The sequence below is a fragment of the Trichechus manatus genome, unplaced genomic scaffold, assembly GCF_000243295.1.
Source record: "Trichechus manatus latirostris isolate Lorelei unplaced genomic scaffold, TriManLat1.0 scaffold00014, whole genome shotgun sequence".
Taxonomy (NCBI): Eukaryota; Metazoa; Chordata; class Mammalia; order Sirenia; family Trichechidae; genus Trichechus; species Trichechus manatus.
In genome coordinates this window covers 9,731,265-9,756,547 of record NW_004443950.1, presented here as the reverse complement: position 1 = coordinate 9,756,547, position 25,283 = coordinate 9,731,265, and the positions used below count along the sequence as shown (strand labels likewise).

The following is a 25,283-nucleotide window of genomic DNA, read 5'->3' as shown; positions in this document are numbered from 1 at the left end:
AACATAAATTATGATGGAACAAAGGCACAACTTTGGAGCAGGTAAACCCCCCATCTCCATCAGGTTAGAGAAAGTTAACATCTTAGACCCAGACTTAGAAACTAGTAAAGAGTTATACGCAAACAGCCCAAGCTTCTGAGAAAAACAGGGTTCACACACCATGTGACTGTTTCAGTGAGGAATGGGACTCAGTCGAGGGTGAGTGGGTGATACATGTGTTTAAAAACGAGGCCAGCAGTGTGGTCAAGTTCCTTTTCCAGTTAGTTGAGAGTTTGGCAGCAAACTTTCAACCATTTTTGCTAGAGACAGGGAGACTGAGTGTCTCATAAGCTATATAGTTACTTTAGGGAGGAGCTGACTAACATGTTTATTTTTTCCCTGTTAAGATCGTTTTCCAAAGACATCTAGTGAGCCAGACCATTCACACACCCTTTTACCACCTGGAGGTATCCATTAGCAACAGGAACACAGATGAGCAGTCAGGAGCAACACACTCCCTGACCCATGCACTGTGTCCCTCAAGGGCTGAGGATAATCAAGGACAAGCAGAGCCTGCTATCCTTTTCCAATGACCATCAAAACAACATGGATTAGAAACAAACAAACAAATACTATGGATCAGGGGCTGGAGGGAAGGGGTAAGGGGGAGCAGTCATTGTTTAGGAAGCACTGAGTTATCTGTTGATGGTGATGGAAAATGCAGCAATGGACACTGATGACAGCTGCCCAACATGATTAATGTAATTGTTTACATTACTGAATTGTACATGTAAAAAATGTTGAACTGGCAAATGTGTTACATATGTCATCTACCAAAAAAAAAAAGTCACCAACCAATCAATAAAAGCCAATATCAGCAACAAACCCACACATGATCCCAATAATGGCATTATCAGATAATTACTTTAAAAATAATAAAAAATCAATATATGAAAACACTCTGGATGGCCTCTGGGCCTGACTCCTGCTCCCCTGCCTGCCGGGCAAGTAGCTGTCCCATCTTGAGTGGTAACTAGCACTGAGCAGAAGGGGACAGAATAACCACAGGCAGGTGCCAATGCTGAATGCCTATAGACAGAAGGCACAACTTTCTGCAGTCTTGCTTGCAAATCATTTTAAAAAAACTGAATTAGTTGTCAACCTTTAAGCAACAATAGACCTCCCATAAAAAGAGGGACTTCCATTTTTCTTGATAATTTTAAGACCTGCAACCCTGGCTCCCCCCACTTCCCTACTTCAATACCGGGTCGAGGGCTGGTCACCAATGGTCATCTTACATCCAGTTCACCTCACGCTTTTACTTCATATTCGCTTTTTATTTACATTATCTACTTGGCCTTCCTGATATCCACAGGATCCTTCGTGGTACCCCACTTATCCTCCAAAGTCCAACGGATTTAAACCCATATTCTTAACTTCTTTGGATGGACAAGCCAAACAGCTAATGTCCTCAGTCTATATTTGGAATAGCCAACACATCTATTGGCTTATGGTCAGCAGAACATAACTCCTGGGATAGACAGCCACTTCTATCCCATTCCTCTCATTAGAAGAAAAAAGACATCTTAGTAGACAGTGGTTGGGTCTACAGTGATTTTATTGTAACAGAGAAACCAGGCTGCAATAAATCTACATGATCAGAGCAGATGGTCTTTATCTTTCCAAAGGGTGAAGCCTGAGCCCGACTGGCAGCACGTACAGGTGACAAGCAAAGCCCAGAATGTCCCCTCTCCTGGTCCTGCCCTGCACTGCCTGGCTCACGTTGTGAGAAGAGTGACTGCACAACCACACCCAACCAAGGCAGGAGGTCCAAACAGGCAGAGGCGACATCCCGACAGGAGGTAATTCAACGATGACTAAAGCAGATGCTGAAATGAAAGTGCAGTTATCTATTCTCCAGGTGAGGGTATAGCAGTGCATTGAATTATGTTCTTCCTTCCTGAAATAAGTAAATCCTGACAGAAGGGGGTTGATGGGCCAAGAGAGCAGCAGAATGGGATGAGAATCTAGGCTAGTGATAGATCTTTGAGCCTAAGGAAAAGAACAGCAATGATTAGGGATAAGGGAGGAGCATTAAAAAGGAGAGCCTTCTTTCTTTTTTTCTTAAATAAGTCAGGAATCGGCATCTTTTATTTTCCTTGCTGTGATGGCAGTGGACTCAACGGTTTTCATTAAACACGATTTCTATACTACAGTCTACTGTTGGGATGGACAAATATGAGGCCAACTGTCAATGTCAGAACTAGGTCTTCTCACAAAGTCTCTAGTAAGTGCTATTTCTCATGCTGGATGAACAGAGGAACCCTCAGCACACAAAGTACTACAGTGAAAGCTTCTGAGATATTGCAATGGTGTGACTGACAGAGTTTTGGCTCTGACTTCCCTGCACATGTAAACTCTTTAGGAAAAGCTGGAGGTGAAAGGATGGGGGAGAGTTTGGTTTTGGAGCCACCAAATTCCAGACACCAGCCACGGCTGCCTCTGCCCCATTTTGCTGCATGTTCTTTTCTGTGAAACACATTCAATGGCTGAATGCTCAGCACTGCGGTTGAAAGAAAGGATCTGCTCACCACCATCCGCCCTCTCTCATCCTGTGAATCTCACAGCAGCAGAGGCTGAAGACAGACTGGTTGTCTCTGTTCCTTCTCACCAGACAAGTTACTTGGTGACCTCATGAATGGCGTGGGCAAGGTAGCCCACATTGCTGGAGGTGACTCCTGCCACAGAGATGCGGCCATCCTTTGTCATGTAGATGGAGAACTCCTTGATCAGCCGCTCCACCTGCAGAGAGAAGACAGGTTGGGCACATCTTCCCCTTCCTGGGTCAGGGGGATTCCTGAGCTCTGGCACGGCACGAGAGCCAACTTGTGATAACAGCAGTTGTTTGCTCACTTAAACTCCATTCTCAGAATCTGGTGTGCTAGCTCACAATGACGGAAGAATAAGAAGCTATTTTAAAGTAAAATCAAACCCAACCCACTGCTGTTGTCAATTCACTCACAGTGACCCTACAGGACAGAGCAGAACTGCCCCACAGGGTTTCCAAGCTCTAAATCTTTATGGAAGCAGACTGCCACATCTTTCTCCCATGGAGAGGCTGGTGGGTTTGAACTGCCGACCTTTCAGTTAGCAGCCTTGCGCTTAACCACTGCGCCACCAGGGCTCCACATTTTAAAGTAGGAAAATGAATTCTAAGGTATGATCAGGTGAAAAAAATCTTAGAATTTAGCATTTGTAGAAAAATAAGGGTTTAAACATAGCAACGATTGTGAGAATGGCACAGGACTGGGCAAGTGTTTCGTTCTGTTGTACACAGGGTCGCTGTGAGTCAGAACCGACTTGACGGCACCTAACAACAACAGAAAAAGAAAACTGGAATTCACCTGTGGAACAGTAATAATCAGCCTCCTGTTTGAACAGGCTATTGTTCTGGTATATCTCTTTCGAAAAGAAGTAGTGGTCATAAAAATGACCAATACAAGCCCTGCAATCTTGTGGAGGATACAGATAGGCAAACAACTAAAAATACCAAAACAGAATGAATGCTACACTACCTTTATCTAAAACGGCTCGAAGTACCTGAATAGGTTTGCAAGGACCAATCAATCGGTCAGCTATGGAGAAACTGGAGTCCACTCACCTGTTCAGGCTTGAGCCCTGTGAAACAAAACATGCCGATCTGGTCAGTGATGTGCTGCCAGCTGTGAGAGGAGCCCTCCTTCTTGAGGTTGGAGACCAGCTGAGTCCGCATGCTAATGATGCGGTCTGCCATGCCTTTCACTTCCTGCAACCTGTAAGACAAGCCCGAGATGTGATGCTGAGATGCGGCTCAGCTCAGTTCTGGCCAAGCACTACCAGACACGCCAGAGCTCACAGCAGTTTTATCTCCCTCGAGTACTCCCCTCCCCAACGCTATCAAGTCAATTCTGACTCACAGAGACCCTATAGGACAGAGCAGAACTGCCTCACTGGGCTGTAATTTTTATGGAAGCAGATTGCCACATCTTTCTCGCATGCAGCAGCTGGTAGGTTTAAACCACACACCTTTTAGTTAGCAGCCAAGTGCTTAACCACTGCGCCACCAGGACTCCTTCAAATACTGAGCCACATGCTGTCAATGCAGCTATTTAGTTGCATTCTATTTTATATCAAAACACTATTTTGATCAGGCAACAAAATAGTTAACATAATTGGGTTGTTAAGAACGAATGAATCACTCTAAAATTTAGGAAGACTAAAACAAAACAAAACAAAAAAACAAACCCGCCGCCGTTGAGTCGATTCTGACTCACAGCAGCCCTACAGGACAGAAGGGAACTGCCCCATAGGGTTTCCAAGAAGTGCCTGGTGGATTTGAACTGCCAACCTTTTAGTTAGCAGCCATAGCTTTTAACCACTACACCACCAGGGTTTCCAAGGAAGACTAAGGCCCTGCAAAAAAAAGTCCCCAATGGAGCAGGAGAAAAGTGGGGTGCAGAACTCAAATTCCAGTAAAAAGACCAGACTTAACGGTTTGATTGAGACTGGAAGCACCCTGGAAGATGTGACCCCCTGACTCTCTGTTAGCCCAAAACCAAAACCATTCCCGAGGCCAACTCTTCAGACAAAGATTAGACTGGACTATGGGACATAAAATGATACTCATGAAGAGTGTGCTTCTTAGCTCAAGTAGATACATGAGATTAAATGAGCATCTCTCATCTGGAGGTGAGATGAGAAGGCAGAGAGGGTCAGGAGCTGGTTGAATTGACACAGGAAATCTGGGGTGGAAAGGAAGAGCATGCTGTCACAGTACAGGGAGAGCAAGTAGGGTCATAAAACAATGTATGTATAAATTTATGTATGAGAGACTAACTTGAATTGTAAACTTACACTTAAAGCACAAAAATAAAAAGAAAAAAAAAAGAAGTCCCCAAGTGGCACAAACAGTTTGTGCTCTACTGCTTAACCTAAAGGTTTGTGGTTCGAACACAGCTAGCAGTACTGCAGGAAAGTCCTGGAGATCTGCTTCTGTTAAGATCACAGTTATGGAGCAGTTCTACCCTGCACACCTGGGGTCTCCATGAGTCGGAATAGACTCATCGGCCTAACAACACCAACAAGACTCTCCATCATTTATGCAGGAGACAAAATATGACCTTATTTTTAACAGGAATGGAATTCAGAATAAACATTCCTGACTTCACAATAAAGACAATGCACTGAGAACCTACAATGTGCCAAGCCACGTACTCGGTGCTGAGGAGAGACAGGACTGAAACATAGGCCTTGCCTTTAGAAGGCAGTCCTCTGACTACATACACAAGGCTCACCTGATTCTGAACTCAATCTCCCTCTTCCTCAGAATCAACCCTTTCCATTCCACTCCTACAGCTCTACTGAAAACCCTTGTCGGCTCTCACCAACTGGAACACTGTAAAAACACCTGTAATTTATCTTCCTATTATTGTGTGTTCACTTTCTTAAACCATTTTTCTACAATGATGTTATGCTCTTTTAGAAGAGAGGTTGCAAATTGCCAATTAGGGGCCAAGTAAGCGTCCTAGTCATGTTATTAGACCCAGTTAAACATTTTAAAATTGGGCACTTGCACATAAAAACTTGGATTTCCAGCTTCTCTTGAAAATAAGCAGCTGCCAACACTGCACTAGCAGTGCGCTTACCTAGCTGGGGCCGAGGAGCTCTGGCCCCTCCAGGTGTGGCATTTGATTTTTCAGTTCGCTGTGGTCCCCATCCAGCCAGAGCCATTCACTTTGAGGGCTGGGTCCTACAGGCACTGAGTGTATGACCCACCGCTAGATCCAGCACTACCTTAGCAAAACCCCTCCGTGTTCCTTGTTCTGGCAGAATAAAGTTCTCACTTCTTACAATATCAATCAAGGTACTTCATGACCTACTCCCACCTTCCCAGCTTTGTTGCTTCCTACGTTCCTTTTCACATCCCACATCTTTGCCTCAACCACCACTCGGGGCTCTCTAAAGACACTCTACACAGTGCACATCACACACTTCCAGACACCTCGCTTTAGTCATCTAGCATAGTATTTTGTACACTACAGACTCTCAAATGTATACTGAAGTGCACACATTAAAAAAAAAAAAATCTTCGTTTAACTATCAGGGAATATGAAAACATAAAAAAAACTTAAAATATGACGTGAACCATGGTGGCTGGATGAACCCTTGAAACTACTGCCCTGAGATAATCTTTAAAACTTAAACCAAAAATATTCCCTAAAGTCTTATTAAAACAATAGTTTAGCTTAACTAGTAAAAAATGTCTGCCATGAACATTATGCTTTTTTAAGAACTACCTATATGAGACCAAACTGACAACAGCAACTCAAAAGATTGGATAGGAAACTTAGGGGGCAGTGAGTTAATGTTAATGGGGGAGGAACAACTCAGAAAAGGAGGGTGAGAATGATCGCACAACTTGAAGAATGTAATCAATGTCACAGAATTGTACATGTAGAAAGTGCTAAACTGGTGTATGTTTTGCTATGTATATTCTGAATAACAAAATAAAATTAAAAACAAATTATGTGAAAAAAAGCTTAACATAATCCTAAGTGACAAAAATAAAACCAACCTTACACATACTTATAGAACAGTATGTAGTATAACTATGGATAATAATGGGCAAACAAAAAAAAGCTGGGCTACAGTGGCTGGCGTTATGGTTAATTTTTCCCCTCTCCCACAGTTTCTGAAATGTACTTACACATTAATTTCATAATGGAAAAAATAAATTTATAATTTAAAAGGTAGTCAATTTTTTGGTAAGCCTAGCATAAATCCACTTTACTAAAAACGACTATCCTGAACCAGACTCTTATTATTTACTTCAATGTTTACAGGAATGATATAAAGTAGAAAAAAATAGTTGTCACATGGTAACTGGGTGAGCTATGAAAGTTTCTTAGAAATAGCATATTTAGCTTTTCCACCTAAGACTCTGCTGAGAGATCTACTCCCTCAACTAGCTACACAGGATAAACTCACTATAACAAATCACATGTTCCACAGGCATCTTGGTTTTGATCAACTCTGAATTATCCACAGCAGGGGTTAGCAAACTTTCTGTAAAGGGCCAAATAGTAAATATTTGGCTTTATGGGCCTATGGTCTCTGTCTCAACTACTGAACTCTGCCCTTGTAGCTGCCAGACAATCGTAATCAAATGCTGTGACTATTTAGCAGCCCTTGTAGCGTGGTGGTTAAGGGCTCAGCTGCTAACCAACAGGTTGGCAGCTCAAGTCCACCAGCCACTCCTTGGAAACCCTATGGGGCAGTTCTACTCTGTCCCATATACAGATGCTATGTGTCGGAATCCACTCGATGGCAACAGTGGTGGTGGTGTTCTAATAAAATTTTATTTACAAGAATGGGGGCAGGCTGGATTTGACCTGTGGAACACAGTTTGTCAACCCCTGATCTAGAGCAAAATTTTCTAAATGGTATGTCATGACTTAGTGGAACATAAATTCATAGGGTGCAACTGGCATTTAGAAAATATTTCAGGACAACAAAATTGTTTCAGCTATATATACATGCACATACAGGTATGTGTTTAGGGTCACAATGTAAAATATATTTCTTATGTGGATTGTGGTCAAAAAGATTGAGCAATGCTAATTTACAGAACATGCATCAAGAGATTCAGATGGCATAATTAATAAAAAACAAAAATCTGAATGTTCTTGAGAAAAGTTTTCCTACATAAGGTACTTCAACGTAAACTCAAACTCAGAGGAAGTCAGGTTTCACTTAACATGGAGATACTGGAATAAAAGGAACTACCATTTCTGAATTGTGCCTGTCTCTTACAAGTAATAACTAACGTATTTGTTTGAAAGTGCTGACAAAACGTACTGTCCCTTCTTCCCCCTTCTACGTATGGAAGCTGTAAAGCACAGGCGGTCCCTGGGTCACGAATGTCAAAAAGTACAACTTGTACTTAAGAATGGTCTGGCATAAAGAACATTAAAAATTTGAGTTAAACGCATACAATGGTTTGTAATAGTGAAAGCACACACTACCCTGTGATGCTCATGAAAGCACTGCAGTTTGGAAGTGTTTCTTACGGGTTTTATATGCATAGAAAGGTAAAATATACACTACATACTAAGACCAACTGATACTAAATAAGAACCCTATGTACCTGTTCTGACTTACCTACAAATTAGACTTAAAGACAGACTTAGGAACGGATCTCATTTGTAACCTGGGGACTGCCTGTACTGTATGCTACTAGAGGCCAATTATGAAATCCCTTTGAAGCAGCAGTGGTGGAACAGGTGGACGGCCAAGAGAGGCAATGAGCCTTTACCATTGTTTCCGCAAATCCGGGGTGGTCAGAATGGTCGAGGCAATCCGGGCCCCATTGAGAGGAGGGTTGGAATACATGGGACGGATCAAGATCTTCAACTGTGATTCCACCCTTTTGGCTGTATCAGCATCTACGCAGACCACAGTGAAGGCCCCTACACGCTCACCTGAAAAGACAAAATGGATCATGTCTTCTAGTCCTATTGTCTAACATGCTACAGTAAATCATGATAAACTTTTTATATATTGTGTTTTCATCAGAAGGATCATAAAAATAACTCTTAGGTATAATCAAAATGTTTTTAATAACCAGAATGGTGAATCCAGGCACAACCAAAAGTCTGAGTACTCAACCCAAGCATACGCTTTTGGCTTATGGGCCAGTTACTGTTTGTTTACAGATGCGGTAATCAGTTTTCCTTGCTGGAGGAACTCAGGGACACTAAGGAAGATATGGCTAAGAAGATTAGTAAAATCCAGTCTACATCATCAGTCTTTTCTCTCTAGATAAGGAGCTACAGACAGGGACAGACAGACACACACACCCCTCTCCCATCAATCAAACTCTACTCCTTTGTGGCATCCTCTCCCAGCTCTTTTTCAAACTCATCTGAACATGCATCATACTGGGTCCCGTCAGCTTACCGTATAAGCCCATGTTCTTGGCATACGATTGGCAGAGACAAACATCAATGCCCTGTTCGATGAAGTGGCGCACAGCCCAGGCATCTCTGTTACCATCCCCACTGGCAAAGCCTTGGTAGGCCATGTCAAAAAATGCAAAAAGATTCTTTTTCTGGGAAGGAAAGAGAAGGTCAAACTTTAAGCAGTCTCTCTGAAGATGCCCTAGATGATTACTTGTGCTTCGACTGGGACCATGCCTGCCTCATAGAGCCAGTCCACAGTTTTCTCTCCTAGTGCCTGTCTGGGAGATGCTTTAATTTTAATAGAGTTAAGATAAAAAAACAAAACCAAGAAACAAACCAAACCTGTTGCCATTGAGTCGATTATGACTCATAGCGACCCTGTAGGACAGAGAATTGCCCCATAGGGTTTCCAAGGAGTGGCTGGTGGATTCGAACTGCTGACCTTTTTGGTTGGCAGCCAATCCTTAACCACTGCAGCACCAGGGCTCCCAGAGTTAGGATAGTAACACACATTACTTTGGTAGATACGGTCCCTTGAGAAGATACTATGAAAACAAAATCTTAAACTCAGTCCTGCCCAGAAATGCTGCTTGGTTAAACAGAAGCTCTTCTAAGCCCAGGATGATCTGGGTAATTATTTTGGTCTAGTTAATACAGGACTAAAACTAAATCCACTGCTGTTGATTCCAACTCACGGTGACCCTATAGGACAGAGTAGAATTGCCCCAGAGGGTTTCTAAGGCTGTAAATCTTTATGGAAGCAGACTACCGTATCTTTTTCCTGTGGAGTGGCTTGTGGGGTCGAACTGTCGACCTTTTGGTTAGCAGCCGAACACTTTAACCACTGCACCACGAGGGCTCCAAACACAGGACCAGGATGCTTTAAAACTCAGCATTAGCCTCTTTTGGGGCTAATGTAATCCTGGCAGACTTATAGCCAGGGCTCAGGCAGTGGCTTCATTAGAACCATCTCATCTTGAAAGTGCTCTCTGAATGTTGTTTTCTTGTCTCATCCTCTGTTTGTAGCTTAGATTTGACAGAAAATGAAAAAAGGAGTGAAAATGAAGAGAAGATACAACAAGAATAATATTTTCCTCCTCAGAGATTTTGATTAGTGCCTTCTCTGGCAAGCTGACTATGCCATATGAATGAAAATGGCAATGCTGAGGACAGTGACAAGGAAAGGAGGGGACATGCAGAAGTATACAGAAGGAGGAACAACCAACCACTAACTGGGGCAAATGCAGGCACAAGCAGCAGACATCCTGGGGCCGGTGGGTGTCACCTGTGCAGGCTAGCCAGCGACAAGCTTTACATAGAATTACCTACGCCTAGGCTGAGGAACAGAAGTTATTTTCAAACTGTTTGTGTATCGTCAATTACAGAACTGCTATTTATGCAAATGAGGAGCCCTCTCCTGGCAGCTTCCCCCATGTGTGTAAACTCCACGCAGGCTCAAGGTTAACGGAGTCTCACGTTGAGTCTCTGCCAAGTTAAGCATCTAAGTCTAGTTACTAAACACAGAACTGTCACCCAGCAGTGCATCCTCCTCACCTTCACCACTGCTGCTATTTCCTTCCACTGTTCAGGACGAGGGTCCACTCCTGTGGGATTGTGAGCACATGCATGCAGAAGAATAACACTCTGCTCTGGTATTTTCTAAACAGAAAAACAACCAACAGATTGATTAGCAGCTTTAAAAGAGAATGTTTACCTGAAATGCCATAGGGTCTGTCATGGATTGAATTGTGTCCTCCAAAAAGATCTGTCAACTTGGCTAGGTCATGATTCCCAGTATTGTATGATGGTCTACCATTTTACCATCTGATGAGATTTCCCTGTGTGTTGTAAATTCTATTACTATGATAAGATGGATTAGCAGCAGCTATACTGATGAGGTCTACAAGATTAGATGGTGTCTTAAGCCAATCTCTTTTGAGATATAAAATAGAGAAGCAAGCAGAGACACGTGGGGACCTGATACCATCAAGAAAGCAGCGCTGGGAGCAGAGCGCGTCCTTTGGACCTGAGGTTCCTGCGCTGAGATGCTCCCAGAACAAGGGAAGACTGATGACAAAGACCTTCCTCCAGAGCCAACAGAGAAAGCCTTCCCTGGAGCTGATGCCCTGAATCTAGACTTGCAGCCTGTTAAGACTGTGAGAAAATAAATTTCTTTGTAAAAGCCATCCACGTGTGGTATTTCCGTTATAGCAGCACTAGATGACTAAAACAGGGTCACTACCATTTGATAAGATAACCTGGAGTCTAGGAACTAGCTCATCCCCAGTATTTTAAGTCAGATATCGAGAGCCAGCTAGACGACAAAAATCTCCACAAGCAAGTTTATTTCTCGTTCCACCACCATTCCCGCCCAGAAAGCCACACTTACTGAAATGTCTTCTATAGCACCTGTGAAGTCAAAGCCGCAAGTCTTGGGGTCATAGTATCGATAGCCATGTAGCTGCATGCCAGCGTCCCTGAAGATCGGTGTGTGATTTCCCCAGGACGGTTTGGGCAGAAAGACATCTCGGCTAAACTTAAAGAATCTTTGCTAAAAGGTGGGATGAGAAAATGAAGAAAGGAGAGGCAAATAAAAAAGTTGGTATTTTTCACAGAGAGGACATTTTTATCTACTGGAATCCAGCTTCAATCTATGGTTGAGAGACAGTATTGACTCAGGCTGCCTTAGCTGGAATCCAGGCTCTGAAATTATACCGGCTATGTAGCTAAGGACCTCTCTGGGCTTCACTTTCTTCTTCTGTGCCATGGGGATAACTGTACCTCCCTCACAGGATTATGAGAATTAAATGAGTTAAAATACAAAAGCTCCTGGTAACAGTAAGTATTCAGTAAATTATAGGTATTATATCTTCCACGCAATTTCCTTAAAGTACTTTCAATTTTCCTGACTCCACTGATACTAAGAATCTGCCAACTTTGTGGAAAGGGGAAATCTACTTCCTGGGTCAAATTCAAATACACATGCAATAGGAAACCCCATCAACCTCAACTTATAGCTCTTTCCTGAAAGAGATTCCAGACTCACCAGAAAATTGGCTCCAATCCTTAACGCCCCGGTTCCAGAAATAGTCTGCACAGTGACATACTGAAGGAGAAATACCTTCAATCAGTGAGGTGCAACGCTCTATACAACCCTACAACTTATTAACAAAACTGAGGTCAAGTCCACAGAGGGGCACTGCTCTGTGCAGTCAGTACCCTTCATACTTCAGAAGTGGAAAACAACATTCCAAATGAATATCTGGAAACGGAGAGAATAATACTATTGTTGCACTCCCCCACTGGCTAAGAGACAGACTGATTCTCATCTGTTCCCAGAAGAGCTGTCTCTTCATTTTCCAACACCTGTGCTGGTGCAGAAATTAATTTTCTTTTGCCTGTTACTAGCATCACCCCAATGTCATCTGCAGAGAACACAAGAATTCCTTCTCGATATGAAAAAGCAGTGATTTACTCAAAGAAATAAAGACACTAAGAACAGTCATGCATTAAAACATTATTCTAGAATTATACAAAACTGAACACCAAAGTTTCTTGGAAAGCAAGTCTCAACAAGTATATTAGGATATCATTACGACATTTTGAAGGCTGTCCAGGAGATCCTCCTCTGCTAGTTTTCATAATCAGAAAATATTAACCTTTCCGGTAACAGGAAGATGCCTGAGACAAATCTGTTTCTTCGAATTAGTCAACTTTAGGGGATGAGTAAGCAACCACAGTAGGTTTAAAAGTGTTTTTTTTTTTTTTTTTTTTTTTTTTAATGGCACCATAGAAGTAGAAGGCTTTTTATTTTCTACAAAACATAAACATATTTTTTGGATGGAGGTGGCAGTGTAAATGGGTGAAAATCCAACTAAACAAAACCCATACATTTGCCTCTGCAAACGCTGGCATGATGGAAACCAAAACTTAATCCTGCAGACTGTAGATCTGATAATACTACCGATTCACAAAGGCACACCAATTTATGGAGGATAAGCTGATGCTATTTTAGGATAGGCCAGTCTCATCCTCAGGTTACAAGTGGCTAGACTGACAGATTCTGCAAAATCAAAGTCTGAATTAAAAATAGCAAGTCTTCATGAGAGGTTAGTAGATGGCTGATTATATGGAAATCGACCATGCTCTGTCCATGACTTAGGGTAATTACTACATCACCCTGGAGTGGAGTTGTATGCTTTTCTCTGAGTGAACTAACAAGTGGACTTAGACCAGTCTTGTGAATGAGCTGCATTTATTCTTGCAGGGAAGAATGTTGGCTTAGTTTTGCTACCTTTTATGTTTTATTTTTCCAGATTCAGCTAGAAAAATACTTATACGTCCAAATGTATCCATTAAAAAGACACTTTTTTTTCAAAAGAAAGTAAACCACAATGCACATGAGCCCAAATGTCAGCCAGCTTTTTCATGGCCTGCCCATGCCCCGCATCCCACCTATATAATGCTCCTCTTCCACTACAAGTTCTGACAGGAGCAACCAACCTACTCTGTCGGCACATATAGGAATATTTGTAAAAAGCTTAAGTTCAGTGACATTTAGGGCCATCTTTCTCCCACAGTAAGAGGGCGCTTCAAGGAACTGTGAAAAGGAGAAAAACCAGGAGACACTTGTGCTTGCCCTCAGGGCCGCAGTGATGTCTCTGGACCTCTGAAGAGAGCAGGGAGGGAGCGTGGTCTTTTCTCTTTCAATGTCCAAATTCGCTGTGAGGGTAGCAGAGATGTGCCTGACTGGCCCCAGCTCTACCAGTCCACCTGTGGCTGGTTTCCTGCCTACTTCCTCTGTCTATGCTGGAAGCTTAGGACATGAGGGTGGGATGAATACAGGCCTACATTAGGCAACATCAGGCATTTCTAAAGCACATTCCCTGTAAAATGAATATAAGCACACACAGACTAATAGTAAAAGTAGCACCACATATATCTACTAGTCAAATTACTACCACATTTTCAGGATTGCTACTACATTTTTAGAACTTGTGTTATATTACGTCTTTTAATTATTTTCAATTTACTATCTAAAGGAGATATATTAGCAATAGTGTGGTCACCTCCATACAATCATTATACATAAAGTCAGTTATCTTTTCATATTTGGTTAAAGTTGGGGATGTTAAAAACAAGCCCTGTATGACGCCAGAGTCTGTCCAGCTTACCCGGCCACTTTTCAACACTTCGTTATTCTCGCCCAGGGCCAGTTCTGCAGATGCCTTACAAAATTCAGCTAGGCCCCCAATGGGCAGGTATTCCTTGTCCAGATTTTTTGCAGCAATCTGGGCCTCTGCCTAGACAAAAGAAAATGCATCCATTAGTTCCTTCTCCTTACCTGGAATTGCCATGATTAATATCTAATGCTTTATAACTTAAATATCAGAAATAAAATCCCCCCTTTCTTTTCTTCTGCCTGTCTGGAAAGCTGCTCTTTATTATTATTAATTGTTTTATTGTGGCAAAATATATATAGAACAAAAGATCTGCCAATTCAACATTTTTTACATGTACAATTCAGTGACATCAATTACCTTCATCATGCTGTGCAACCATCAACATTACCCATTTTCAAATTATTCTGTCACCATTAACAGAAACTCAATGACCACTAAGCAATGACTCTCCCTTCTCCACTCCCTCCCACCCCTGGTAACCACTAATAAACTTTGGTCTTTATACGTTTGCTTATTCTAGATATTACATATAAGTGGGATCATATGATATTTGTCCTTTTGTGAATGACTTATTTCACTCAGCATAATGTTTTCAAGGTTCATCCACATTAAAGCATTGCTTGTTTTTCATTTGTAGTTAACTGTCCAAGAAAAAGGTAAGTAGAAAATTTGATATTTTATACTGCAGAGCAGAAATACCTTTCATTTTTAATCACATTTTACAGCTAATTTTTATGTGGATGAATATACAGCATCTCTTGGTTACTATTCAACAGAAAATTACATTCTTACCAGGGACAAGAACAATGTTTCAAGAGCAACACTTAAAGTAGATGCAAGATGATAAAACCAAATTAAATCCATAAAAGAGAAGCATTTCAAGGTAGTGGCCAGAACTTCAAAGAGTTAACAGAAACAGCCACATGTCTTTATGCTTTGGAGTCAGAGCCCTAGCTGCCCTTACTAGCTGTGTGACTTTGGGCAAGTTATTTAACCTGAGTCTTAGTTTCCTCAACTGTTACCTGGAAAACTAACTACACCTCATATGGCTGAGAAGAGTTAATTTAACGAAGTAATGTATAAAAGTGCTTGGTGGTGTTTCAGTTTGCAACAATAGCTAACACTAGCTTCCAATAATAGCTAATACTTCTCAGAAATCCCCTCTGTCTGTGGGTCACTCAGCTGATGCTCTAAGACTCCAGTGGCTCATGAGTGCCTGAGCTAGCCTGCTCCGCTGTACACAGCTTGGATTATTACAGTTATTTACTCTTACCCAAAAGTATGCTTCTGTAACTTCCACTCATTGTGTCTAGTTCTGCTGTATGGAGTTAGAATACAACACCACCCCCATTTTTGGAAGTCACAAAGCAGCATATTCATATTTCATCAGAGGAGATGCAGATGCTTCTTAAAAAAATATTATTCTAAGGGGATTAGTTATATTATTTAAAGTTATATGATACTCAGTAGAAAGATTACAAATATAAGAAAAATAAAGAGAAAAAAATTGAAAAAAATTATTATACAAGGTAGAAAGGGTATGAGCATGTTATGTATAAAGACTTTATTAAGGTAATCAAAATATAGGATCACTACAAGTTGGAATCAACTCGATAGCACACAACAACAACAACGATCAAAATGAGAGAAATGGAAAACAGTAACAGTCACCATCCACAAGAGGCCATTCTACCACCAAGAGGCAATGTTTAAAATGTTGGTCCTTTCTGTGCACCTTCAGGATTAAACCTGATACTATGCCTCTTTTTACAGATCATCACAAAACCACAGAAGGGTCAATCTGGGAAAAGACCACATAGTTCTGACCACTCACTTTTACAGCTGAGGAGACTACAGCCCCAGCTCCTGAGTGATTAATGCACTCAGTGCCAGTACTGTTATTAGAACACAGGTCTCCTGACTCTCAGTCAGCACCCTTCCCGCCACTCCTCAACAGCTCCCTTCAGTTTATTCATCCAATTCAGCAGCAAATGGATGGCAAGCTTACCCTCCGGACACTAGGGAGCACATAAGGTTTTCCATTATCATCCCGGTAGGCCCCAACTCCCAGATTCATCTTTTTGCTGTTAGTATCTCTCTTAAAAGCTTCTGTGACTCCCAGGATGGGATCTGGGGGCCCCATCTCCACATGGGCCCACCAGGAGCTGAAATGAGAAATACAAGGCATCAGTCAACTTGGCTAGATCCTTATGGTCAGAGATGTCTCTGATTAGCCAAACATCTATTTCAATAAACGTTCCCATGTTTACTACACATGCATAGTAATAGGCAGCAATACAACAATGCATAAGAATTCAAAGCAGCTTGCAGAAGAGTGCAGAAGACTAATAATTTCAACACAAATGCTATGAGAAGTAGCAAGGTCGGGCAGGATATGTGGGTACGCTTTTAGAACAGTGCAAACCTGACCTGAATTCCCTAGGCACAAAATAAACCAAAAAAACCAAACCCGCTGCCACTGAGTCGATTCCGACTCATAGCAACCCTACAGGACAGAGTAGAACTGCTCCATAGGGTTTCCAAGGAGCGCCTAGTGGATTTGAACTGCCGACCTTTTGGTTAGCAGCCATAGCTCTTAATCACTATGCCACCAGGGTTTCCAGGCACAGAATATTTCAAGTAATTTGGCAGTGAGAAGACGAGAGCAGAGAAGTAAGCAAGGGTCAATGTAACAGCATTATTTGATGCCCCAAGGGACTTGGGATTTATCCTGTCCTCAAACTTGTTAGAGCATCAGTTGGAGTGCTTGTTAAACATACAGGTTCCTCGGCTCTACTCTGCATGTAGTGAAACATGGAGAATCATCAAAGTTTTTTTTTTTTTTTGGTGGGGTCGGGGGAGGTTTTGGTGATCACATGGGGTTGCCACGAGTTGGGATCGACTCAATGGTAACTAAGAACAACAACAACAATGGTGGTGATCGGGTGTGGGGGGTAATATAAACAGACTTGCATTTTTGAGAATCCCGCTGGTGGCTGCGTGGGATACTGAATGCTGAGCGTTAAGGGCAGATGCAGAAAGATCACTGAAGAAGTTGTTTGTTACCCAGAAAGAGAAAGAGATGTGGGCCTGGACCAGGATGGTCACAGAAGAGGTGGAGAGAAGAGACAGAGTTGCTAGGTGTTTAGAAATTAAAAATCAGGATTTTAGGAATTAAGAATCAACTGATTCTAACATCTCGCTGGTTCCTTCATTGAGTAATGAGTTAAAATGCTTGACAATGTTCATTATTTTATATTTGTATGAGTCATAATTTTATTTTAAATAATATCCTTTAACAGTCTTGGAGGACATCCACAGGGGGGAGGGGCACCTGACTGAGCTAGGTGAATTTCATTGCCAGAGAAGTGCATCAGCATACCCTGCCCCCACCCAGTTTTCTCTGTGAAATAGAAGTTACTTTGGTCAAAGGTTGTAATTAATGAGTGGTTGAGACTATAACGGAGCCCTGGTGGTACAGTGGTTAAAGAGCTAGGCTGCTAACCAAAAGGTCAGCAGTTCAAGTCCACCAGCTGCTCCTTGGAAACCTTCTTCTCTGTCCTATAGGGTTGCTATGAATCGGAATTGACTCCATGGCAACGGGCTTCGTTTTTTTTGAAACTATACCAGGGTCAATAATGATAGAGAAATACAACTGTGTATGTGCTTTTGTTTTTCAAGGAAAAAAAAGAGTAGTATTGTCCTAAGGCAGCAGTTCTCAAACTTTTTGGTCCGTGGATCCCTTTGCTGTTGTTACGTCCCATCGAGTCAGTTCAGACTCATAGCAACCCTCTGTATAACAGAATGAAATGTTGCTCCGTCCTGTGCCATCCTCACAACAGTAGCTATGCTTCAGCCCATTGTTGCAGCCACTGCCTCAATTTCGTTGAGGGTCTTCCTCTGTTTTGCTGACCCTCTACTTTACCAAGCATGATGTCCTTCTCCAGGGATTAAAACCAAAAAACCAAACCTCCTGTGGAGTCAATTCCGACTCTTAGGATTGGTCCCTCCTAACAACATGTCCAAAGAAAGTGAGACAAAGTCTTGCCATCCATGCGTCTAAACACTTAAAACTCCTTACTGTGGATCCCGAACAGCTTTTAGTTATGTGGGTTATAACTATCAATATATACTACATTACACACTAAAACTGAGAAATTTGTTATACTTATATATTGATTTATTTAAAAATAGAAATGAAAAAGCATTGCATCTTAATATTTTTCAAGGAACATATGGTCACAAGACTTACAAATAAAACCAGGTCTTTTCTGCTTTGCAATTATTAGTTTTTTCTAAACTCTTGAGACACTGTCACCCTTCTCCCACACGAGCTCTATGTACTGCCAGGACTCAAAATCCCTCCCATTCTTTTTCACTGTTGTAGGCTACTTGGTTGTTCCTAGTATCTAAGCAATAGTAAGAAACACAGGTATCTCAAAGCAACTTCTGAACTGGACCTAATGAAAGCTTTCATTATTTCTTACCCACAATTTAGAAAACAAAGAGCCACCTGCCTGTCTGAATCACTGTCATTAAGTGATGGCTGAGAGGACAACTTTGAATGTCAAGGACATACTGGACTAAAAGAGAAAACTTCTCGTAAGCAATTTTCATTTTTAAAAAGATGGTTCTGTCTTTTAGGCTTTCAATCAATGGTGACAGGGATAAGTGACTTGTTCTGAATACAAAAGCCTACCCTAACCACAAGGTCAGAAGGCAGCATTCTTAAGTTGCATGAAGAGCACTTATTTGTCAAGGCCTTTAAAAAGTTTCTCTAGCATAGAAATTCTCTCAGAAGCCACAGGCCTGAGTGTTCTGGTAGGAATTTGAGGGAAGAGAGAGGTTATCTCTTAAGAATTCTAAAAGTAATTTTAAAAGATTGACTTTTTAAACAATCTAAATATAGGAGTGCTGTTATTAACTGCCGACTCGCAGCGACCTTATGTATAACAGAAGGAAACGTTGCCCAGTACTACATCAAGCAATGTTCTGTTATAACGTTTTCATTGGCTGATTTTTGGAAGTAGATCGACAGTCTGGAAGTTCCACTGAAACCTGTTCACCATGGGTGACCCTGCTGGTATTTGAAATACTGGTGGAATAGCTTCCAGCATCACAGCAACATGCAAGCCAGAGTACGACAAACTGACAGACGGGTGGTGGAAATAATGGAAGTAGGGATACTTAATTTCATCAGTCTTACATTAGTAATCGTGTTCAATGTCCTCTATGCCCTTCATTATTCCATTCCTTAGAAAGGTAAAGAATCTACATATACGTTGTAAGAATTCTGATGTTTTTAAAGAGAGAGTCCTAGTGAAAACAAGAGTGTTTAGGGACAAAATTGATGCTGATAACCTGTGGCTTACAAAGTTATTCCTACCAATGCACTTTGGACATAAGCTCAAAGCCTCAGCCATTGAGCAATATTTGACTAGTTAACCAAAAGCATAAAGGACCCAGATAAGCATTTTTAATTCAAATGTTTTGCAATTTACCTGAAGCTTAAGCCTACCTAGTGCTTTGCTGTTGTTGTTAGGTGTCCTTGAGTCGGTTCTGACTCACAAGAACCCATTGTACAACAGAACAAAACACTGCCCAGTCCTGCGCCACCCACACAACCGTTGCTATGTTTGAGCCCATGGCTGCAGTCACTGTGTCAATCCATCTCACTGAGGGTCTTCCTCTTTTTTGCTGACCCTCTTCTTTACCAAGCAGGATGTCCTTGTCCAGGGACTGGTCCCTCCTGATAACATGTCCAAAGTACATGAGATGAAGTCTTGTCAACCTCACTTCTAAGGAGCATTCTGGCTGCACTTCTTCCCAGACAAATTTGTTTGTTCTTCTGGCAGTCCATGGTACATTCAATATTCTTCGCCAACACCATAATTCAAAGGCATCAATTTTTCCGTCTTCCTTATCACAGCCCAGCTTTCGCATGCAAACGAAGAGACTGAAAATATCATGGCTTGGGTAAGGGGCACCTTAGTCCTCAAAGTGACATCTTTGCTTTTTAACACTTTAAAGAGGTCTTTTGCAGCAGACTGGCCCAATGTAATCTGCTGTCTGATTTCGTGACTGTTGCTTCCAAGGGCGCTGATTGTGGATCCAAGTAAAACGAAATCCTTGACAACTTCAATCTTTTGTCTGTTTATCATAATGTTGCTTACTGGTCCAGTTGTATTTTTGCTTTCTTTATGTTGAGGTGTAATCCATACTGAAGGCTGTAGTCTTTGATCTTCATCAGCAAGTACTTCAAGTCCTTTCAGTAAGCAAGGTTGTATCACCTGCATATCACAGGTTGTTAATCAGTTTTCCTCCAATCCTGATACCATGTTGTTCTTCATATAGTCCAGTTTCTTGGATTATTTGCTCAGCATACAGATTGAATAAGTATGGTGAAAGGATACAATTCTGATGCACATCTTTCCTGATTTTAACTATGCAGTATTTCCTTATTCTGTTTGAACAACCATCTCCTGGTCTATGTACAGGTTTCGCATGAGTGCAATGAAGTGTTCCGGAATTCCCACTCTTTGCAATGTTATCCATAATTTGTTATGATTCCACATAGTTGAATGCCTTTGTATAGTCAATAAAACACAGGTAAACATCCTTCTGGTATTCTCTGCTTTCAGCCAAGATCCATTTGACATTAGCAATGATATCCCTTGTTCATTGGCAAATTTTTTTTAGAAGTAGATCACCAAGTCCTTCTTAGTCTGTCTTAGACTGGAAGTTCCACTGAAACCTGTCCACCATGGGTGACCCTGCTGATATTTGAAATACTGTTGGCATAGCTTCCAGCATCACAGCAACACACCAAGTCACTACAGTAGGACAAACTGACAAACGAGTGGTGGACTTAGTGCATTACAGTTTCTATAACGCTTTCCCCCTCACATTCTTATTTTACAATGAGGAGAGGTTGATTAACTTGTCCAAGGTCACAGAGCTAAACACAGCAGAGACAATACTACAGTTTTGACTATCTAACTACTATTATTGTACCACCACTGCACATTGTATGAAGCCTTGGTGGTGCAGTGGTTAAAGTGCTCGGCTGCAAACTGAAAGGTCAGTGGTTCGAACCCACCAGCTGCTCCGTGGAAGAAAGATGTGGCAGTCTGCTTCCGTAAAGATTTACAGCCTTGGAAACCCTATGGGGCATTTCTACCCTCTCCTATAGGGTTGCTATGAGTTGGAATTGATGGCAGTGGGTTTGGTTTGGGTTTTGGTATTGCACACTGTCTTTTCAAACGGTTTCATGGTATTTCCTCACTTACTTCACTACAAATTAAATCAGAACAAAATAATTAAAAACAGGTAATTATAAATCAAAATACATTAGCATAGATATTTTCCTTTCCTCATTGACCTGTGATTAGGTCTGGTCACATGTGACTATGCTTTTATAGCACAGGTCAACAAAAAAAAAGAAAATCTCCCATGTTCAGCACTTTGTTTAAAAATGCACCTGAATTTAGAAAGAGTTCCATTTAAATGACCCACATGTGAAAATTAAATATTTCATAGGATAAATCCTCAGTTTCAGATTACCAATTACCAAGGTTTTATTGTATTAGAAAGAGCTGTTTTTAAAAGAGAAACTTCAAAGGCTTGAGTTTATTTTAAATGTTTTCCATTTTTACCATTTGGCTCTCGCAAAGATCACTTCCCCAGTGGCTGGAGTATAGGTCCTCACCTCACTGTCATCTGAACTGTTCACACTCCTGACCAGATACGGCATCTGTTCTATCAGCCAATCACACATCATTGCTTAAACCTGAGTAGCACGATTGTGAGGATGGCACAGGACCGGGCAGTGTTTCGTTCTGTTGTACACAAGGTTGCTATGAGTTGGAACTGACTCGATAGCACTTAACAACAGCAACAACAGCACTTCTACAGCAGATGCTTAAATATTTTAAGATTTTATTTTTCCTACACATTTAGCACCACTGGGATTCTGCTATTTGTCTAGGATTTGATTTAAGATCCAATATCAAAGTGACATATTTGCTTCTGTAGCATTAATTTAAAAAGTCAGGGTTTAAAATACAAATATTCATGTTGGAAGATATGCCAGGCACTGTTGTAAGAGAAACATAACAATGAACAAAGTGGGTAAGTTCTCTGCATGGAGCTTACATTCTAATGAGGAAGACAGAAAAATGGAGTCAGGCTCTCAAACTGAAAGAATGACTAAAAGGTCACATCCACAGGGATTTTCACCAAGCACTTTAAAATCAAGCTTCAGGCCACCTAGCCAAATCCATAAAGAAAGGGATTATTTTAAGATTATTACAATGGTGAAACAACACTTTCTCTTGCCCACAAATTTTATAGACAACCCTGTCTTTTCTCCAAATTTGTTTTACACATGGTAAAAAAAAAAAACCCATTGCCGTCGAGTTGATTCCCACTCATAGCGACCCGGTAGGACAGAGTGGAACTATCCCACAGGGTTTCCAAGGAGCAGCTGGTGGATTCAAACTGCTGATTTTTTGGTTAGCAGTCAAACATTTAACCACTGCACCACCAGGGCCCTCCCTAATTCTGGTCCACTAAGCAGGCAGGCTTAAAGAGCACACCTTGACAGTAGGCCAAGAAAGGACCAAATCAGACAGAGAAGGAAGTGTAAAGGCCTGGGCAAGACAGCACTGCCAAGAGTGAGGCATTCTGGAAAGGACAGATTGTTCTGCTGTATCATGCGTACATTCAAATTTGAGGCCAAGGCAGGTATAAGAAGCCAAGGCTTTGCTCCTTGTAGTTAATATCTGGTTGGCGTGGTTTGAAGACTCATTGTTACTGCCCACAAGTCAATTCCCACTCATGGAAATCCCAACGTGTGCAGAGTAGAACTGCTCCAAAGGGTTTTCAAGGCTGTGACCTTTCAGATGCAGACTGCCAGGCCTGACATATGAGGTACCTCTGGGTGGGTTTGAACCACCATGCTCTGGGTTACCGCTCAACCGTTAGCACCACCCAGGGGCTCTTTGGTCCCTCATTAGATACTACTTAAGGACACTGCCCTAAATTGGCTTATTAACATCATCAGTTAATTTCCTGGCTCAGGTCTCTACTAAACCAAAATCAAATTAAACCCGTGGCTAAGTCCATTCCAACTCACAGGGACCCTGTAGGACAGAGTAGAATTGACCCACAGGGTTTCCAAGGCTGTAATCTTTACTTAAGCAGACTGCCACATCTTTCTTCTGCGGAGCGGCTGGTGGGCAGTTCAAACCGCTGACCTTTCGGTTAGCAGCCTAACCGACCGCTTTAACCACTAAACAATAGGTCTCCCCTAAACCTGTTGTCCAGTCGATTTTGACTCGTAGCGACCCTACAGAACAGAGCAGAACTGCCCCACAGGGTTTCCAAGGAGCGGCTGGTGGATTCAAACTGCCAACCTTTAGCTAGCAGCCAAGTTCTTGACTACCAGGAGGAGGAAATTACCAGCTAATTTTATGTTCCGTACTTTTCCTCTACAACACTTATCACAGTCTGAAATTACACATTTGTAATTTTCTTGAGTGAACCTGTCCCTCTCTCAGTCTTGTTTACCACTGTATCATCAGTATCTGCTCCCAGTGCCTGGCTCTGAGATACTGGGATTACGAAATATTTACTGAATGAAAGAGCAGAGTGAATTTCGGAATAGGGAGGAAAAATGCGACTTTCCTACAAGACCTCCTAAGAGCTTAAAACCCTTTCCACCAAAGGCCAAACGGCCTGGGGGCCACCGGAGACTTAGGTGACAACACAGACAGGAGGATGCCGCGCGCCAAGGTCACAGGATGCAGAGAGAAAAGCGAGGCCTGGACGCCGGCGCCCGGGTAGCCTTCCTCTTGCGCGCTCCCCTCCCCAGCGCTCATTCGCGGTAGTGGGTTGCCGTCCCGCCGCTCCTCTCGGGCCCTAGAGAGGCCGCGGCGCCCCGCCGCCCCCTAGGGCGCCGGTCAAGGGCAAGCGAGCCCCCGGCGCCGCAACCAACGGGAACGAGGCAGACCCGGCTCCTCAGCCCGCGTGCTCTGCCCTCGCGTTGCCTCATCGCGCGAACTCGGCTGCCCGAGTCCGAATCTCGCGCTGCCGCGTCCCCCCCCCCCCCAGGAGTCCGGGTGCCGCAGAAGGCCATACTCCTTCCCCAGGGGCATGCCTTGGCACACGCTCGCCTGCGGTCCCGGGGGAGGGGAGGGGAGGGTTGTGGGACCTGGGGGTCACTGCGAGGCCCGGATGCTCAATCCTGAGACCCAAGTGCAGGAAAGCGGAGGGAGTGCCAGAGAAGTTGTGTGTGCGTGTGTGCACGCGCGCGTGTGGAGAGGAATGCCGTGGGTCGCCCGCAGCTCGGCGGGGCGGGCCCGTCGAGCTGGCTCAGTCTCCGCATCCTTCCCCGCTTACCTGGCTCTTGAAGAAGCCGCGGCGGCGAGGCCTGGGTGGAAGGCGGCGGCGACCCCGGAGAGGATGCGACTGGAGTGCAGCAGGGCCATGGTGGGCGGCAAGAGGTCAGTGGCTAGCGAAAGGCCGCAGCGAAGGGCAAGCAAGCGGGAGCTAATGCCGCGGCGCGGACTTCTGTTGTAGGTAAGGGCAGCGACTTCGCCGGACGAGGCTAGAGCGGCCGCTCGCCAGGCCCGAGCCACGTCACAGCGGCCCCTGGCGGCCGGACAAGGCCTCGGCTGAGCCACTGCTTCGCCCTCGTTTTCCTTAGTAGGGCCCGGACCACGTAGGCAAACGATGAGAACGCTGTTTATCGTCGCCTGCAGAGTCCCGGATGTTGCTGCGCTGGGTCCTTTACCCATTTCATTCATTTAATCACGACAGATTAAGAAGTAGCTGCTATAATGCCAGTGTGAAAGATAAGAAGACTGACATAGGTGAAGTAATTCGTTCAGCGCCATACAGCCAATAAGGCCCTACATGGCCCACCCTAAACCTTCAGCTTTACTGTTTCCTTAAATGCCAAGTCACCTCACCATCTTCCTAAATGTTCCCTTATCCCTATTATGGAGAAGGGAGTCCTGGTGGAGCAATGGTTAAGCTCTGGGCTGCTAACCGAAAGGCCGGCAGTTTCTGTGGGAGAGAAGACCTGGTGATCTGCTACAGTAAAGATTACAGCCTGGAA

At 42.9% G+C, this 25,283-nt stretch overlaps 1 protein-coding gene across 1 annotated transcript; it reads right to left on the bottom strand.

Moving 5' to 3' along the window:
* Positions 1–1,521: 1,521 nt before the first annotated feature.
* On the bottom strand, positions 1,522–24,697 carry GOT2 (glutamic-oxaloacetic transaminase 2). Its single transcript, XM_004371524.2, has 10 exons — positions 24,563–24,697; positions 16,170–16,326; positions 14,153–14,281; positions 12,025–12,084; positions 11,368–11,529; positions 10,533–10,637; positions 8,977–9,127; positions 8,333–8,498; positions 3,641–3,791; positions 1,522–2,781 (listed from the first exon to the last, which is right to left on the bottom strand). The coding sequence occupies exons 1-10, from the start codon at positions 24,649–24,651 to the stop codon at positions 2,659–2,661; spliced, it is 1,293 nt and encodes a 430-aa protein (XP_004371581.1). The 5' UTR covers positions 24,652–24,697; the 3' UTR covers positions 1,522–2,658.
* Positions 24,698–25,283: the final 586 nt, after the last annotated feature.

Coding starts and splice junctions, on each gene's coding strand:
- GOT2 (XM_004371524.2), bottom strand. CDS start 24,651: ATGGCCCTGCTGCACTCCAGTCGCATCCTCTCCGGGGTCGCCGCCGCC. Junction 11,530..12,024: donor GGATTGGAGCCAATTTTCTG/GTGAGTCTGGAA, acceptor CCCACCTTTTAG/CAAAGATTCTTTAAGTTTAG. Junction 2,782..3,640: donor CAGGGCTCAAGCCTGAACAG/GTGAGTGGACTC, acceptor TTCTCTCTGCAG/GTGGAGCGGCTGATCAAGGA.